General features: G+C 40.3%; 2 protein-coding genes across 8 annotated transcripts in view; one reads left to right on the top strand and one right to left on the bottom strand.

Moving 5' to 3' along the window:
* CHLSN (cholesin) overlaps positions 1 to 17,320 on the top strand; it is a 146,837-nt gene that overhangs the window by 41,302 nt on the left and 88,215 nt on the right. Inside the window, exon 1 of one of the 5 annotated variants that reach the window (XM_077918698.1) lies at positions 16,936 to 16,960. The exons of the other annotated variants lie outside the window; for them this stretch is intronic. The gene's annotated coding sequence lies outside the window, so the exon portion shown is untranslated. Of the gene's footprint in view, positions 1 to 16,935; positions 16,961 to 17,320 lie in introns of those variants that run through there. 5 annotated transcript variants of the gene reach the window in all.
* GPR146 (G protein-coupled receptor 146) overlaps positions 6,127 to 17,320 on the bottom strand; it is a 57,558-nt gene continuing 46,364 nt past the window's right edge. For 2 of the 3 annotated variants that reach the window (XM_028707151.2, XM_028707152.2), the window contains one exon: positions 6,127 to 12,112. In XM_028707151.2, coding sequence (XP_028562984.1) covers positions 11,067 to 12,068 — 1,002 coding nt within the window. In that variant the 5' untranslated portion in view covers positions 12,069 to 12,112 and the 3' untranslated portion in view covers positions 6,127 to 11,066. Of the gene's footprint in view, positions 12,113 to 16,410; positions 16,787 to 17,320 lie in introns of those variants that run through there. The other variant, XM_028707154.2, reaches the window with a different exon arrangement.

Below are 17,320 nucleotides of genomic sequence, written 5' to 3'. Positions count from 1 at the left end.
TCTGAGTTCTCTGGCCTGCTGATAGTTCCCTCTTACGCGTAAGCAGTGTTGATTAGGCTGCATACGGACTAGAAGAAGTGAGATCGCTAGAAGTATAAATGGTAATGATTAAAACACTCACACCCTTACCTCTCCCCCCCTTCCAGAAGCTGATGCTGAATACTTTGCCTAGAATCAAAAGTTTGGAAATAAAGATTCCTACCTTCTTGCTGGGTTTGGAGGCATAATTGTGGTGTGTCCATGAAATAGCTTGTCCAAAATACCCTATGCATTAAGAGGTTATATTTAAGACAGGGTTTCCCAAACTTGGGTCTCCCAAGCTATTTTTGGACTACAACTGGAAACCCAAGTTTGAGAAACCTTGGTTGAAGAGATAGTCTATTTAATCTGCTCACTACTAACCCATAGTGTGCAAGATGGCTGAATACAATTGTAATTAATGATAATTCTAAACATTTTAATTTACACAGTGCTGTAATTTTCATGCACATTTCCCTCTGACAGTTACTGTTGCTATTCAAAATTGAATGAGGAAGAAAAAGTGGGCATTCTTTTCAAATGTGGTTTCTCTTGAACATTTATTTTTATAGTCTCAATTTGATTCAGTTGAACAATCATAGGATACGGTCATATGAGCTCAATAAGAAAGTAAACTTTATTCGGATAGCACACAAGGGGCTGTTTTAGTGTGAGTTTTTTTGTTTTTTTCAGTGGTTGGTCAACTGATTTAGGGCTAACTTTCTGCAGTTCTAGGAGGTTGCACTCTTTATTAAAGCGAGCATTCAGCAAATTTAAGAGTTTAAATCATTTGTGACTTGGGTGCATAATCATTATGAGAAGCCTGTAGCAAACAGACAAGTGTTTGAAATATAAAGACTTCCTAGTTAAGAAGGAGCTTCTGCATCAGCTGACAGCCCTTACACCCCTTCTGACAATGAGGTGGCTGAAAACAAAAATCACACTCTCAAAGAAATGATGTGTGCTCAATTACAGACACACAGTTGTCTGATGCATTATTGGAGAAAGCCTTAACAATGGTTAATTACACTCAGAACTAGCTGTTCACAATTGCAACACCATTTGGGCTTTTCCTGGTATGAAACCTAAGCATGGGTGTAGCCTGGAATTTTGTTAGGGGGGACAGGACTTTTGTTAGGGGAGCAGAACCAATGTGATTTGTCAGTGAGTATTTCTATTGTTTTACTTGATATGGGGGTGGGCAGCTGCCCCTCTGGCGCCCCCCCAGGCTACACCCATGAACCTAGCCTGGGGCATTTGAGAGTGTTTGGTTGCACAGCATGGGTGCACATCCTGGCTGAAATGCACACCAAGATGAGTCCCAGGGGAAAACTGGGTGTATTCCTCAGTTTTGACAACAAATAATAATAATAAATAATTATAATAATAATAACCATCCTGCCCATCTGGCTGGGTTTCCCCAGCCACTCTGGGCAGCTCCCAACAGAATAATAAGAATAAGAATAAGAATAATAAGTGATAAAACATCAAACATTAAAAACTTCCCTAAACAGGGCTGCCTTCAGATCAAATCAAATCAAAGGTTACTGGGTCTGCTTGCCTAAGCAAATAAAGATGCTTGTCAATAAGAGTGTCAGCTTTCAGGAGCAGAAATGTGAAAATTGTAGAATAATTTTCAAGGTTTTTCTCCTTGTGAGCAGCGGTGTAGCTAGCCACTCGTGTGCCCAGTGCGGTGCGAGCATCCTGCAGTTGGAGGCGGGGTGAGCTGCGTGGAGCCTCTGGCCACCTCCCCCTCAGCTGTAGGGCGGCTGAGGGAGAGGCGGTAGGCAGGTGCAAGCCCCACGCTACCCTTTCAGGCAGCATGGAGCCTTCAGGCGCCCAAGCCATCACATCACTCCCAGGAAAGACGCGTGGCTCGGGCACACTGCAGGCCCTGCGGTGTGGTGCCCAGTGCTAGCCACGTTTTGTTACGTTTCTTGACTGAACTAAAAAGTTTAGTGAGCCCATTTTTTTCTTAAAAAAACAACAACACTCATATTTTTGTCACTCCCCTCAGTGATGACCCCTGGGGCAGCCCGCACCCACCACACCCCCTTCCCCCACCACTGCTTGTGATTGATGATACACAGACAAGTGCCTCTCCCCTTCCCCTGCTCTGATACTCTCTGGACTATTCCTCTGTAGCCGCACATACTCCACTGATCACACTGGTCAAGGTATGCTATCATAATGCTATAACAGGTGGCTGCCTTGTGCCTCGTTCAAGCTGAGCAAGTTGCTGGAGCTTTGTGCAAGTGATGCAAAAAAGTTTTGCAAAACCCTAGGAGCCAGTGCATTTTCTGGGAGCCAGGCTAGAAGCAGAGAGAAATGGAGACCTGAGCATGCCAATGAGAAAAGGGATCCTGGTCTCACTAGTGCATTTTGCTCTGCTCCTCCACCCCCCAACCCCGACTTTCAGATAAGGTCAAGTAGGGAAGTGCTAGACCAGGCATAGGCAACCTTGGTCCTCCAGATGTTTTGGGACTACAACCCCCATGATCCCTAGCTAACGACCAGTGGTCAGGGATGATGGGAATTGTAGTCCCAAAACATCTGGAGGGCCGAGGTTGCCTATACCTGTGCTAGACCTCAAGCTTAGCAGTGTTAAAGTGGTAACCTAGGTGCTCCCAAGTAAGGCAGGCTGGTACTATGGCTCTGTAGATAGCTCTGCATTTTGTTGTTAAAGCCTGTGTTAATGTGCTTCTTATATCAAACATAATGGCCCAGCAGAATAGTCTCTGCTATTGTAATTAAAGGTGTCTTTGAAGCAGGCAGTGTAGTGTGGAACAGACTTGTTTAGTGGGTTCTGTACCTCGACTTCCTCTGAGGTTTCAGCACGGATTAGGAGCATAATGTGAACTCAAGACCTCTTGAGTAAAGGGGACAGGGCGTGGCGTCTGCTAAAGGCACAACTGTGGTATAACTGGTTGAACCCTTGGGCCTAATTGTAACTGATAAGACTTATGCAAGTCATTATATTTGTTCCTGCTGCATATGTAGAGTATATGGATGCGATTTATTTAGCTAAATTATAGATAATCAACCTGAGGCACTAAGAGGGAAGTGGTCTGTGGCGCTGCAGGACTGGAGCAGAAATGTAGATCTACTACAGTATTAATAGGCATTATTATTTTCTTACTATTTAAATTATTATTTACTGCAGGACTTCTGTTTCATTAATTTCCATACAGCAAGCACATATAAAAATATATGTATACAGTGTACAAAATATTGTGTTATCACTTGCAAAAGAAGTGTGTATGTTAATGTTTCAGCTTCTGTGCATGTTTATGTTATTGTTTGCTACATTATCTGTTTTGTTACTACTTAACTGAAAACCTCAAAAACAAATTTTTAAAAAACTTTTAAAATGTAACAAAAATAAAATACACAGAGGAAACAAGTTTGTCAGGTATTAAAAATAGTAAATCTCAAGTAGAATGGCATTATCTTAAACTTAAGTAGTGTATATAGGTGTATATATAGTTTCTCCCTTAAATTAGTGCTCCTCAGAGTATTCATTTTGATACAATTCTAGATTGAAGGTAATTGATGAGAGAATGTTGCTTTGCATTCTATAGTTAACCACAGGGTGGCGCTTCTGAAGGAACAACAATAAGCTTGGTATTTCTAAGGATGAGCTGCTCATAAAATCAATTGTAGAGATAGAAGGGACCTTGAGGGTCATCAGCTCCAACCTCCTGCAATGCAGGAATCTCATACATGACAGATGGGCATCCAACCTCTGCTTAAAAACGTCCAAGGGAAGAGAGTCCACTGCCTCTTCTAGGAGTCTGTCCCACTATCAAATAGCTTTTACCGTCAGAAAGCTTTCTCATCACTTGAAACCATTGGTTTGAGTCCTAGCCTGTGAAGCAGGAGAAAGCAGGCATGCTCCATCCTCCATGCGACAGCCCTTAAATATTTGAAGATGGCTATCATATCTCCTCCCCATCTCCTCTTTACTATGCTAAGCATACCCAGTTCCCTGAACAGCGTGTCAGTATCCTTGACATGAGCACCAAGACATGAAAATTGTGATTGCAGCCATCAGCAAGGCAAAGAAGTTATGTTTGTGAGGTCATTTCCCTCCCTGGCACCTGAGGCTGCAGCCTGAAATGAGTGGGGAGATCCTGTGTGTGCTTATGTCACTTACTTGGTTCAGGCAACCATGGTTTATATTGTATTTATATTATCATGAACAAGCGGCAGTGATACTTGGTCTCACATGCTCCCTTCTTGTCCTTTTTGTGCAAGGGGAGAAGAGTGAATAATCCCACTTCCATTTTTTTTTTACTAAAACACAGTTCTTCCAACACATTCCAACTTGTAGAACAGTGATTCCTGGAGGGCATCCAGCTATTTGGGGTGGCTCCTCCCTCTGACTTTAGCAAGCAGTGCACAAAGTATTGACCACCTTGTCTTGGAGAGGAACCATCTCACACCCTCCAAACTGGTCGCTGCCTTAAACTGTGGGTGGTTGGGTCCATGGCTGCTTTCCCTCTTTCTGATCTCTCTTTCTCCTTTTATTCACTCTATTGATCTTCAGCCTTTCCTCTCTCCCCTTCCTCTCCAGCACATGGTGAACAAGAAGGCTGCAGAACCAGCAACGCAGCATGGGAGCCATGGTTTTTTTTCAGTGGTTTACATCTTCTCCGTACAAGGAGAGGTCAACTGTGCTTAGAGACAGCCCACAGTAGTCACAGTAGATTGTATTTTCCTCCCAACTCATATGCAGAGGGGGAGTAATGCTTGGTACTGAGTAAAGGAGGCTGTAACTTGCTATCCAATCCCTTCCCACACCTGCCTTTTGGTCAGCCAGGACCTTCTCACCACATGATGACTAGCAGAAAAGCTACAGTGCCCTCCAAGCAGAGCCACTTGGAAGAGTGCAAGCAATCTTCCCATTCCCAGCACTCATTTTTGGTAGAGCCTAAAAGCAGGCCACTTAGCACTTTCTATTATGGGAGCAGGGTGGGGAGGAATTCTTCAAGTTTCTCAAGTGAGGCTGGTGGTCAGGGAAGTGAAAGCGGTAGAGTCCTCACAAACAGCAGGCCCTTGTACCTCCACAAGAAGAAGAAATCCCCCTCAAATAGCCACAAAAAGCTGGGCATAAGAAGAAGAGGCATGTTAAGTTAAGAGATGCAAGAGCCCAGAAAAGGGGACACCTCCTTTTCCCGAAGCCTTTTTTTTTTTTGTTTCCCCTGCAAAAAATTGAAAAATCGAATTATTGTTATTTGGGAGATTATGAAATACTTTCTTTTAGAATGATGAACAAAATGTTGAAGACGAAGTGCTCATATATTTACTTGCCCAAAATAATTTCTAATACTGTGTAACGGGAAGACTTTTATGCAAGAATGTTGGTAGTTAATGTTTTATTGTTGGGGCCCATAGGTATTTTAGGAGAAATTGGCACAGTTTTCCTTCTCTTAACTTTGGACCCCTTTAAATAAATAAGTAAATAAAGGAATAACAGCAGCAGTCGTGATGGGTCCTCCAAGCCCCTTGTGTCGTTGGCATTACCTTGAGGGTATTGTGTTTTGGTGGCAGGCCTGATTGGGATGATGTGGTGATGATGAGTTAACAATCTGATTGCTGGGTTCTTCAGCAGCTGAAGCTTCTTGACATTTTTAAAAGACAGCCCCTTATAAAGCACATTACAGTAATTATACAATCCTAGCTTTTATTAGAAGTTGAATGACTGCAAACTTAATCTAGTGAAAATACCTCTCCTCTTGTCTGCCTTCAGTATATTGTAGAGTGACTGGTTTGGTGTAAGAATTTCAATCCGGGTATGTCTCGGGATACAATGGAGGAGTGCGTCTTTGAGGGTGAAGTCAAGCTGTTGTAGAGACCGATACAGGAGAGACATGTTTTGTTGCAGTTGGGACAGATGAAGATGATATAAGATAGATGAAGAATTGAAACAGAGAATTGTAGAGTTGGAAGGGATCATGAGGGTCATCAGGCCCAATCCACTGCAATGCAGGAACCTTTTTGCCCAGTCTGGGGCTCGAACCCATGACCTTGAGATTAAGTGTCTGCTGCTTTACCAACTGAAGATATAAAAACTTGGGGAAAAGATGACACAAGTTGAGGCGGGGATGGATTTTTATTAGTTTATTGATTTGACATAAATCTTTCCCCATTTAGAGGAGATCTACAAATCATAAACCATTTTCAAAAATACTAATCTTTACTCTGAGAAAAATAATACTGTTAATAATGGCACTGTTGTGCTGACTTTCAGAACACATATAAATCATATACAGTACTCTTTAATGATCTAGAGAAGTTTATTTTTAAATGATGATAAATTTGTATCTTAGGAAATAATTTAATAAATTCTTTAAAATGTTCTTTTTACATCAGTAGATTGCTTCTCTCTGCATATATACAGTAATATTCATTGTAATGTCAGTTTGGCTCATATATACAAAGTAACTGGAAACCTTCAGGCATTGAAATGGAAAGGCCCCACATTTGATAAGTAGGAAGTTAATATGCTTTAAGAACGAACATAATTCAATTTTAATTCTTTAGAATTCTTTATCTTCACTGCTTTATATTTCCCCTTAGACCTCATAGCTTTTTATTGGCATAAAGGTGGCAGACCTGTTGTCTTCTTAGTTGTTTATGTGAAAGCTTATCTGAAAATCACATGTGATGCAAAGTTTATGGAAGTGTGTTTGCAATTCCTGTTCGGCATTGTAGAGGTAAAAATAGCACAGGTTGGTTTTGTGGAACATTATCTGGAAAGCAGCTAAAAGATCAGGTAATTTACATGTTACACACACACACACACACACACACAATCTTAAACCAGTTTAAGAGAGAAAACACAGAACTGGGAAATAAACACAAATGAAAAATTTGCAAACACTTTGAACAAAAGTGGCTCAAAATGTAGAACAATCTTCATATTAATGACTTACAGAGTTGATTGCATAAAAAGTAACCTTTCCATATATCTAACATGCTGCCCTTTTTGATTTTCAAAGTACTGTTGCTTTTCTAGAACATTGCACTGTATCGTAACTCAATTGAATTTGAGCTTATTTCCAAGTAAAAAGCATGCCTGAAGTGCAGGAGGCAGGAGATTCTGTTGACTAGGCAAAGGCAGAAAGTCAGGCCCTTGATATTTATACTGGGCCTGATCAATCCAGGGGCTTCATGGTGTCTGCCAATCACAGGGACTGATGCTGGGGTTCAAGCTTATATCTAAAACAAAATATCCAATGAGCTGAAATGAAAGTCCCAGACATATTGTTGAATAAAGCCCATGAAACTAACTTCTGAAAAAGCATTATTTGAAATCCATTGTGATGTTTTAAGTGTTTCAGAGCAGACCAACAAAAAGAAAAAGTAAAAGTAAACAAAACTTCCTAATGCATTACAGTGGTACCTTGGTTCTCAAACGCCTTGGTTCCCAAAAACTAGAAATCTGGCAGTAAGTGTTCAGTTTTTGAACGTTTTTCAGAAGCCAAACGTCCGATGCTGTTGTTGGCTATTGTTTCCAGGGTGCCTGCACCAATCAGAAGCTGCACCTTGGTTTTCAAACATTTTGGAAGTCAAACAGACTTCCAGAACAGATTACGTTTGGCGCTTTTGTTTTTGCTATTTTGCGTTTTTGTTTTTGAGGCTTTTTCAGTTAATTTGTTTTTATGACTGTGTGGAACCCAGTTCAGCTACTCATTGACTGATAGTGTAACTACGGAAATGGATAAAAGCCCCCCATCCAAACAATGACTGTTATCAGTGCAGGTACAATACTGTCTTATTTATTTTATAGTACAGTACATTGATTCTTGCTTTCATTTTATGGATCAATGGTCTCATTAGATAGTAAAATTCATGTTAAATTGATGTTTTAGGGGTTGTTTTTAAAAGTCTGGGATGGATTAATCTGTTTTGCAGTACTTTCTATGGGAAAGCGCACCTTGGTTTTGAAACGGACTTCCAGAACGGATTAAGTTTGAGAACCAAGGTACCACTGTACACGTGCCACGTTTTGTGGATAAATTTACATTTTCTGAAGCAGAGAATTTTGTGAGCGGCAAAAGAAATTACTGATATTCTGTCTTCTGCAATTTAAGAATGCTTGTGGAATTTAAAAAGGAGATTATTCCAGTACCAGTTCACTATGCTTAGATTCGTTTTTAGAACACACCTGGCAATATTAATAGACCAGATGTATTTGGTTAAATATTTCTCTACTGAGAAGGAGTCTCTACTTTGATAGGAACAGATTTGACAATATAAGGGTTATAGCCTTCTGGGCAGTTTCAGTGCTTAAAATAATAAAAGGCCATTGTGATTTTATAATGCCTACGCAGGACTGAAACACCAAGTAGATACTGTAAATCAGAACATCAGGTCCTGAAGTCATGCAATTTCAGCTTTGTTTTGTTTAGCTCTTTTTACAACTTGTGTAGCACAAAAAAGCTGAATATAATCTGATTTTTTGATAGTCGAGTCTAAAGACCTAAACTAAGAATTGTGAAATATCCTGTATCCACTCAGTTCCAAGAACCACTGTCTTAGAGATCCCTTCCAGTACTACCTTGACAAATGATGTGTGGCAGCAAGAGAAGAGAGCAATCACCCCAGATGTCTTGCTCATTTATGCAGTGGAAATAAGATGCTATGTTAAGTTCTTGCCAAAACTATCTTATTAGTGCATATCAGGACCAAATGGGGCTAAATGTCCAATTCTGATGTAGAATTGGTATGTTTCCAATTACTGAACCTATGGGGTTTAACTGGAGCTGCAGTAGGAAGTAAATAGAGTTTTGTATTAGTGGAGAAGATACCAGGGGAAACCTTGCATCTCTGGTACTGATAATAATTTGGTGTTAAACATACTTGGACCTTGGACCTGCAGTGAAATTTAGACTCTGAATATGAAATACTGAAGGACAAGTCACTTACGAGACTAAACATGTGAAAAATTCAGAATCATGTACTCCGTCAAGTAGCTTTGGAGAGCATTGGGGGGAATATACTGTGATGGTATAAATAGTGTGAAAACGCAGTGTGCCATTAACTTACATTTATGTGATCCTGCTGGATAGTCCTTTATGTGGACAAACTGCAACAGAGTGAAGTTATATTAAAGAGAGTTTGAAGAAAATACACGTAACAGAAATACGTATTCAATAAATGAATGTAACTATATTTAAAAAGTAACTTAGGATGTTTCTTTGAAAAAATATGTATTACTAATAGAATCAGAATCAGGCTGTGAAGAACAGAATGTAGCTGTATTAAAGTGTGGATACGAGCAAAAGTATTTATGTGCATGATTATCCATCTCTACAGCCTGATTTCTCCACGTATAGTGCACTCTGTGTGTTCATGAAGCAAAACAAGTATTTTCTTCGGCAAAAATGAGCAGCCATTTGCATATATCTGAGGTGCTTCTACAAATCCACTAAGATCTCCAGTTTCTTCCTTCCACCTGCAATGCCTCATACTGCACTGAATGGTGTTCTGGATGGTCTTTGACCTTCTCAGATGCGGCCTGGGACATATTGCCGCTTGAGGTAAAATAAAACCCACTGCTGTGCCCTAGCATGGGCGCACATTGCCGCTGCCACGGCCTCGTGGTGCACTATACTCCGGCTTCCTCTGTTGCACGCTCTGCTGTGCGTGCCCCACTGTTGCTGTGGTGATTCCTGCAGCAGGGCATGCCTGTGGAGGTGGAGGAGGTATGGCCACAGATGAGGTGGTGGCAAGTGGTGCATTCTTCAGGCCCAGACCTGCTGCCTAAGACTGCCACCTCACCACATTGGTGGGCCCTGAGCAGCAGTGCATGTGTGCACAGGATTTCTGATGTGGCCCTTTGGAGCCTAACCTTTGCCTGCTCTTTTCACTGACTTGTAATATGTGACAAGAATGGAAGAAAAGCAGCACCATCTAAGGAGGAAATGGGCCAAATCAGCTAAAAAACTAGGGCTAGAATGATCAGAATCCTGCTCCTGATGTATTTCATAGGCTGCATATTCACACAAGTTGCTGTTCTGTGGCACAAGTGAATTAGAGTTGCCTCTCTTTTGTCTTTCATTTAATAACGAAGAGATAACATACACTTGTAAACCTTTAAAGTTACTCCTTTCCATTACAGAAGTAATACTTTTAAAACCACAATTATTCAGTCCCTAAAATAATGTAGTTAATTCGCATGAATATTTGGGGACCATAACAATTAGATACACACTGTTTAACCCATGTGCTTTTTAATTTTTTCATATTAAATTTGTCCTTCATTTTATTAGGTAAAGCAATATTTTTGTTTTTCTAACTTTTTCTAAAAGTGGCTACTTCTGACTGATTGAAATGTTTTTGTGATACAAAGTAAGAAAAACATATAAATGCTTCTTTTGATGCATTGCTAAATGTAGGAAAACATGAATAATTAAAGATACATTAAAACAAATATTAATTTGCAAATAATCTGTTTTAGAATTGCAAATAGACCCTCCTTTTACAATACGATTTTGCAAAATAAGCAAGAAAATATAATTAAATACTAAAGTAATTTTATCCTTGATACTTCATTGTTTAGAGTGCTACACAATTGGACCAGTATGATCATTAGTGGAGAGTATCTCAATGAAAAGGTACTCTCCTCATCTTGAAATAAAACCACTTTGTAAAATTAAAAATCATGTTATTTTATATGGAACATAAAAAATACCATATCTGTTTAGCTCTAGAAGATTACAAAGTGCTAGGTGTTCAGTCAAAGCTTTTTGGCCCTCTAGTGATTTTCTCCAGGCAGAATTCTCAGAACAAAGCTCATATAGTGTAACTGAATCAGTGCATTGAAATCTTAGAAATCAAAGGGTAACCTGCAGATGGAATCTGAACAATTTTCTAACCATCTTCATTACCTGTATAGTTTAAAACTGAGAGCTCCTGATTTACAGTGTAAACCCCCTTTCCTATCATCCTTGCTAGGTGACCTGCACAAAAGAGAAACTTGGAGAATAAGAGAACAAGCTTTCCAAACTAGGTTCTTGCCCACTGGCATTCATTCATACCTACGTTATAACTTGCTGAACAACCGTGCGTTCATGAGAGCATCCTTGATTTCCACAGTGCAGTTTTTTAAGCAGCCTTCGCAATTTGATTGGAAAGTTTTTGTTGATGTATCGGTAAAGTAGAGGCATGACAAAACTGCTTGAAAAAGCCAAGAATTTTGACAGTCCCTTGGTAAAATGTAATACTCTAGTGTAATTTTCATCCGTGACTTTTCCTTGCATACTGGTTAATGTGTTTACTAGAAGAGTTACATAATAAGGTGTCCATAATGTGAACTGTGTACAAACAGTAGCAATCAAAAGCCTATGTACTGATGGATCTAATCTTCCAGTGTCTTGGTCCAGCGGTGTTGCCTCTTTGCGTATTCGCAGAATTAACACAAGCGCATACAGCACAGCAATGGCTGGTACGACGTATCCAATAAAAACCATGATGGCATCTGCTGCTTCTTTGTTCTGCATTTTGGAACATTCTATTATTTTAGTGGAGACATGGTTGCAGACATAAAACAGAAGAGATGAAAAGCTGGTAAGCATAGCTCCTCCCCAGATAAATCCACATACATGCTTTGTGTTGTATACACTAGACATGTAAGTTCTTGGCAAAGCACGTTCAATGTAGTAGTCCAGGCTGAGCAGTGTGGTAGAATACATGATAACCAGAGATGATACATTGAACAAGATAAGCAAGGTAATGTAGACTTCATTGTTGAAACTCCAGATGGCCCATTTTGTACTGGCAGGTCCTAGAAGGTACATTGGTGCAATAGCATTGATGATGAGGCCAGCAATTGCAATATTGACAAAGTAAACATCTGGCATGGTCATAGTTGCTTTGTTGTATAGGTTGACTAGCACCAGTAGGGCATTATAACACAGGCCAATTGGGAAACAGATGATGAGGTAGAGCAATGAAAAAATGGAAAGTACAAGATGGAAATCATGGCAAAGATGCTGGTCCTCTATGCTTTTGGTACCATTGAAAGATTCGCAGTTCCACATAGTGACCTTAACGTGTATGTCTTCTCGGCTGGTCACCAGCTTTCCTAAATGGGGGGGAAAGACAGTATATATATATTTCTTTTTTTTAAAAAAATGAAAACAATTCATCATTTTCTTTCATCCATATACAGTGCTATTTTTCTAGAAAAATATTGGTACGGAACTCACCATGAACATCTCACTTGTTCTGTTATAATGGCAATGGTGCCTTCCTGAGAGTCGTTGCAACTGAGTTCCGGATGAAAAAAAGCCCTGTCTAATTACCTACACATTATAGAAGCTTAAAATATCATTTAGAGTACAGCGGTACCTCGGGTTACATACGCTTCAGGTTACAGACTCCGCTAACCCAGAAATAGTACCTCGGGTTAAGAACTTTGCTTCAGGATGAGAACAGAAATTGTGCTCCGGCGGCGCGGCGGCGGCAGGAGGCCCCATTAGCTAAAGTGGTGCTTCAGGGTAAGAACAGTTTCAGGTTAAGAACGGACCTCCAGAACGAATTAAGTACTTAACCCGAGGTACAACTGTATAATTTTATAATTTGAAGACTGGAATATAACGTCATCAAGACTGGAATATAAAGTCATCAAGACTGGAATATAATCAATTTCCTTGTGCCTGTCTAGGATGGCATGCTCCATGACAGCTATTTTCTGCTTAGCATGGCTGTGATACTGACTGGATAATAATTGCTGCTGTTTAACCTAAATATTTCCTTCCTCAATTTAAGGTGTTTTTCTCTTGGAACCACAGCTAGCCTTTGTTCTTCCTGTGGCTTATAGCAGCTACATAGGCATTCAAAAATTGTTTTTATGTTGAACCCCTCCTATATTGTGCTCTTGCTCCTTTTAACTGATCTGGCCATTCTGTTTTTCTTCGCTATGTGTTTGGAATGACATTCGATGAGACCTAAATGGCATTACAGTGGTACCTCAGATTAAGTACTTAATTCGTTCTGGAGGTCCGTTCTTAACCTGAAACTGTTCTTAACCTGAAGCACCACTTTAGCTAATGGGGCCTCCTGCTGCCGCCGCACTGCCGAAGCACAATTTCTGTTCTCATCCTGAAGCAAAGTTCTTAACCTGAAGCACTATTTCTGGGTTAGTGGAGTCTGTAACCTAAATAATAATAATAATAATAATAAATTTTATTTATATCCCGCCCTCCCCAGCCGAAGCTGGGCTCAGGGTGGCTAACAACAATCAAAATAATCCGACATTCTAAAAACATTCATTATAAAATTAATTAAATCAAATTAAGATCAAATTAATGGCAACCATCAAGCCAAATTCTGTGCAGATTGCTGATTGCCAGAGGAGGGGGTCAGGCTGCGCCCTGACCAAAGGCCTGGTGGAACAGCTCTGTCTTGCAGGCCCTGCGGAAGGATGTCAGGTCCTGCAGGGCCCTGGTCTCTTGTGACAGAGCGTTCCACCAGATTGGAGCCGCGGCCGAGAAGGCCCTGGCTCTAGTTGAGGCCAGCCTAACCTCTCTGTGGCCTGGGATCTTTAGGATGTTTTTATTTGCAGACCGTAAATTTCTCTGTGGGACATACCAGGAGCGTATGTAACCTGAAGCGTATGTAACCCGAGGTACCACTGTACCTTTCTCCCTTCTTTTAAATGCTGCCTCAAAACTCTCCTCTTCTATGAAGCCTTTGGCTTAACCATACAAGTTCTCACACCCAGTTGAAAGGAAATCTAAGCAGTATAACAGTACTTGTACATATTTTGCCCCTGTGATCCTTGCCTCTTTCCCCAGCCGTCAAAGCATAAATCTTAAACTCCTTGGGCCAGGGACATAACATTTAATCTGCACATCCAAAGAACTCTGATATTAATTTACCAGGAAGCAAACTGAGGTTGAGACCTATATAGTGGCAGTAGCTGTATCCCAGTTCTTAGCCGCATCTCCACAGGAAGATGCTTCTTCAGTTAAAAGGTGCACAACCTACTCTAATAGAGTGCTGCTGCCAGCAGAACAGAAAAGCCTCGAGTCTCACTGGGGCTTCTGCAACGGAGTCCTCTAAGGACAGCAGTGCCACAACTTTGAGGACAGTTCCAGCTCCACATTTGGAAGGGCACTAACTACAGGCTATTCTTGTGGAAGTGCCTCTGTGGCTGGCACTATTTTCCCTTCTTCTTCTGGTTTGGAGATACTGACTTCATTCCCAGAGAATTGCTGGGGGTGGAATGCTTTGTATTTTATAATTTTTAACAGTGTAAGCTACCTTGAATCCCAACCTGGGAGAGAAATGTAGTATAAAATATATTAAACAAATAAATAAGGGGATTCTTAATTCATGGTCATGGCACCTCCTCTCCCCCTCCCTCCCTCCCTCCCTCCCCCTCCCTTTCTTTCTTTCTTTCTTTCTTTCTTTCTTTCTTTCTTTCTTTCTTTCTTTCTTTCTAAAAAGCAAAATCAGGCTATACCCTTAAAGTGCATTCAGAGCACATTTCCCCATCAAAGAATTCTGGGCAGTGTAGTTTGTTAAGGGTTTCTGGGAATTGTAACTTTGTGAGGGTTACAGTGTCCAGAATTCTTTGGGAAAGTTTGTAATGCTGATTGACATGGTTGCCTCTTAGCTACACAGGAATAGCTTGGCTGAGGTGTGAAAAGGAATTGCGTGGGTGTGCAGCTGGAGAACCTGGCCCCAAATCAACTTAGCTCCGCTGCTGTTGTTTTTAAGCACATGTGTTTTGTTTGTGTTTTCAATTATGCACCCCTAATTTATCTCAGGAATCAAGACAGCTCCAAAAGTTTTATCAGGCACAGAAGTGGCTGGATAATTTATAAGAACTGACCTCCCTCTCATAAGACAGTTTTCCCTTCTGGAGCAGCAAGCAAATGCTTTTGCAATTGCTTTGATCATAGCTTAATTTAAAGGTGTGTTATTTCTGCATATAATGATTTCCTATTTTATTAAACTGAAGGATTAGCATAGCATACCTTATGCTATGTTTATGCCTTATGTTTATCTTGAAAATCTAAAGCACTGCACATAATTCAACTGAAAAAATATTAAGATAATATTCAATATTTTAACATCATGAGTACATGAAACTGACTTCACTGAGTCAGGATATTGCTCCATCTAGCTCAACAAGGTTTCAGGCAGAGACAGCTATACCATGTCAGTTCTCAGTCTCCTTTTTTTAAACTAAAGATGTCAGGAATTAAACCCTGCAACCTTCAGGTTGCAAAGCATATGCCATACCCCTGAGTTGTGGACCCGCCACAACTGAGACCAACCAGAAACCCAGCAAATTTGAATATGACTTTCTTTGATCCAATTTACCAAACATTGCTACTATGCAACTTCCTCTCAATTCAGTGGAAGAAGTCAGTTCTAAGGAAATAAAGTGATTAGGCAGCAGTCACTGGTGGATTGCATCTTTTGAGTTCATCAGTACCATAGACTTACGTGTAAACCTGCAATCTTCACTACCTCTCTTTTATATTTTCCAAGACAGGGGCAGGTTATCAATTCATACCCTTAGACTTAGTCCCACACAGCCATTATTTAAACAATATTATCTCTCATCATATTTCTTCTTATGCAGTAAAAGTGGCCCCAGTGTTTCCTATATAATGCCAAGATAAACCCTCCATAATCCCCAAGATTAACTGGGGTTTTTTTGAAGAACATAAGACGAACACTTCTAGATGAGGCCAAAGATCCATCTCGTCCAACTTCCTGTTCTCACAGTGACCAGTCAGATACTTATGAGAAGCCTGGAAGCAGGACCTGAGCATGCAGCAGTGCTCTTCCCACTTACGATCCCCAGCAACTGGGATACCGTGGAGGTAGAGCATAGCCACCATGGGTAATAGCCATGATAGTAACTGATTTTTGGTGAAATTATCATGGTTATTCTTTCTGTTACATCATTTGAGTAATAAAAAAATTACATCATTTGAAAGCCCACAATAAAAATTTATCTAGGAGGTAGTGAGGCATTCCTACCCCTATCCCAATGAAATCGGGGTTTCAGTCTGAAAAAAATATATTTTGCTAGATAATATGTCAAAGTATTTGATTCGATTTTGTTTATTTTTCAGATAAAAAAATGCAGTTTTATAGTACCTAGAGAGCAGTTATTCCTGGTAAAGTACCATGTGTTGCTTAGTACAATAAAAACCTTTGTATGAACGTGTGTGTTTCTCCAAAGGCTTATACTGTATTAAGTTTTAAATAAATTTTTGCTTCCTTAGAATATTGTATTACTGAAACGTTTTGCATAACATTCACTCTGTTTTGATTCTCAATTCTTATAGCTGTCATGCCCACTGCCTTACCTCAAACTCCCTTTCCCTGCTGCTACGAAACCTCTTAAACTCCTACCTTCAATTCATGTAGCATTTTCCTTTGTACTTCGGAGTCCAGATATGGCTGATAAATAACATCTCAGGAGAAGAAAGCATGCTGAAGGGTGTTGTATTTTCCCTCTTGGAACACATAGTGATCTTCTGCGATCACCAGGAGCCTTATACAGCTTGGTAGTTTTTCTGCATGTGTGCTGCACTTGTTTTTCCTCTAGTAAATTACTCACAAAGTTTCTGCTTCTCTTGGCAAGCCAAGGCTAGCTCCTCCCTTTCTCTGTTTACAGCCAGTTTCAAGAAACAGGAGGCTGATCTCAGAGGGGAGTGTTTCCTGACATTACACTCTGCTGAGTGTTGGCTGCTTCCGATTGATTGGTAGAAAGGGAGATGTTCCTGGAAGACTCCAGTTTGGTGTTCAGTTACAGTTGCTCTATCTCTCTCTCTCTCTCTCTCTCTCCCCCCCACCCCACCCCACCCCACTAGCTGCCTGCCTTTTTCCAATTCCGCCGGGTTAGTTTACTGCATTCTCAGTAGAAAGCAGTTTTGCCCTTAGCTGGCAGATTCCATTGAAGGTATGAAATGTCTTACGGGAAACTGTTATTGGGAAAATCAGTTTTCTCTTTTGCTTTTTTTGAGGTTAAGATATTCTGGGCAGCAGGGCTTAATTCCACTGATTTTTTTTATAATTAAAACATATCTTAGCATTGTGTATATAGATCTTGACAATGAACAATTCTAAAAGTTTTTAGATATGCTATAAGCCGCCCAAATTGGCTGAGGTATAAATAATGATGTTGACAATGACAACAACAACTAATAGCTACTAGCCAAAATGGCTATATTAACTCTTCTGTTGGACGCAGTAGGTGCCTCTGGATACAAGGTGCTGGGAATTATAAACAGGGCAAATCTTTCTATGTTGGTTTTACTCC

Source organism: Podarcis muralis, chromosome 14, assembly GCF_964188315.1.
Source record: "Podarcis muralis chromosome 14, rPodMur119.hap1.1, whole genome shotgun sequence".
NCBI lineage: Eukaryota > Metazoa > Chordata > Lepidosauria > Squamata > Lacertidae > Podarcis > Podarcis muralis.
This window is presented reverse-complemented; position numbering and strand designations above follow the sequence as displayed.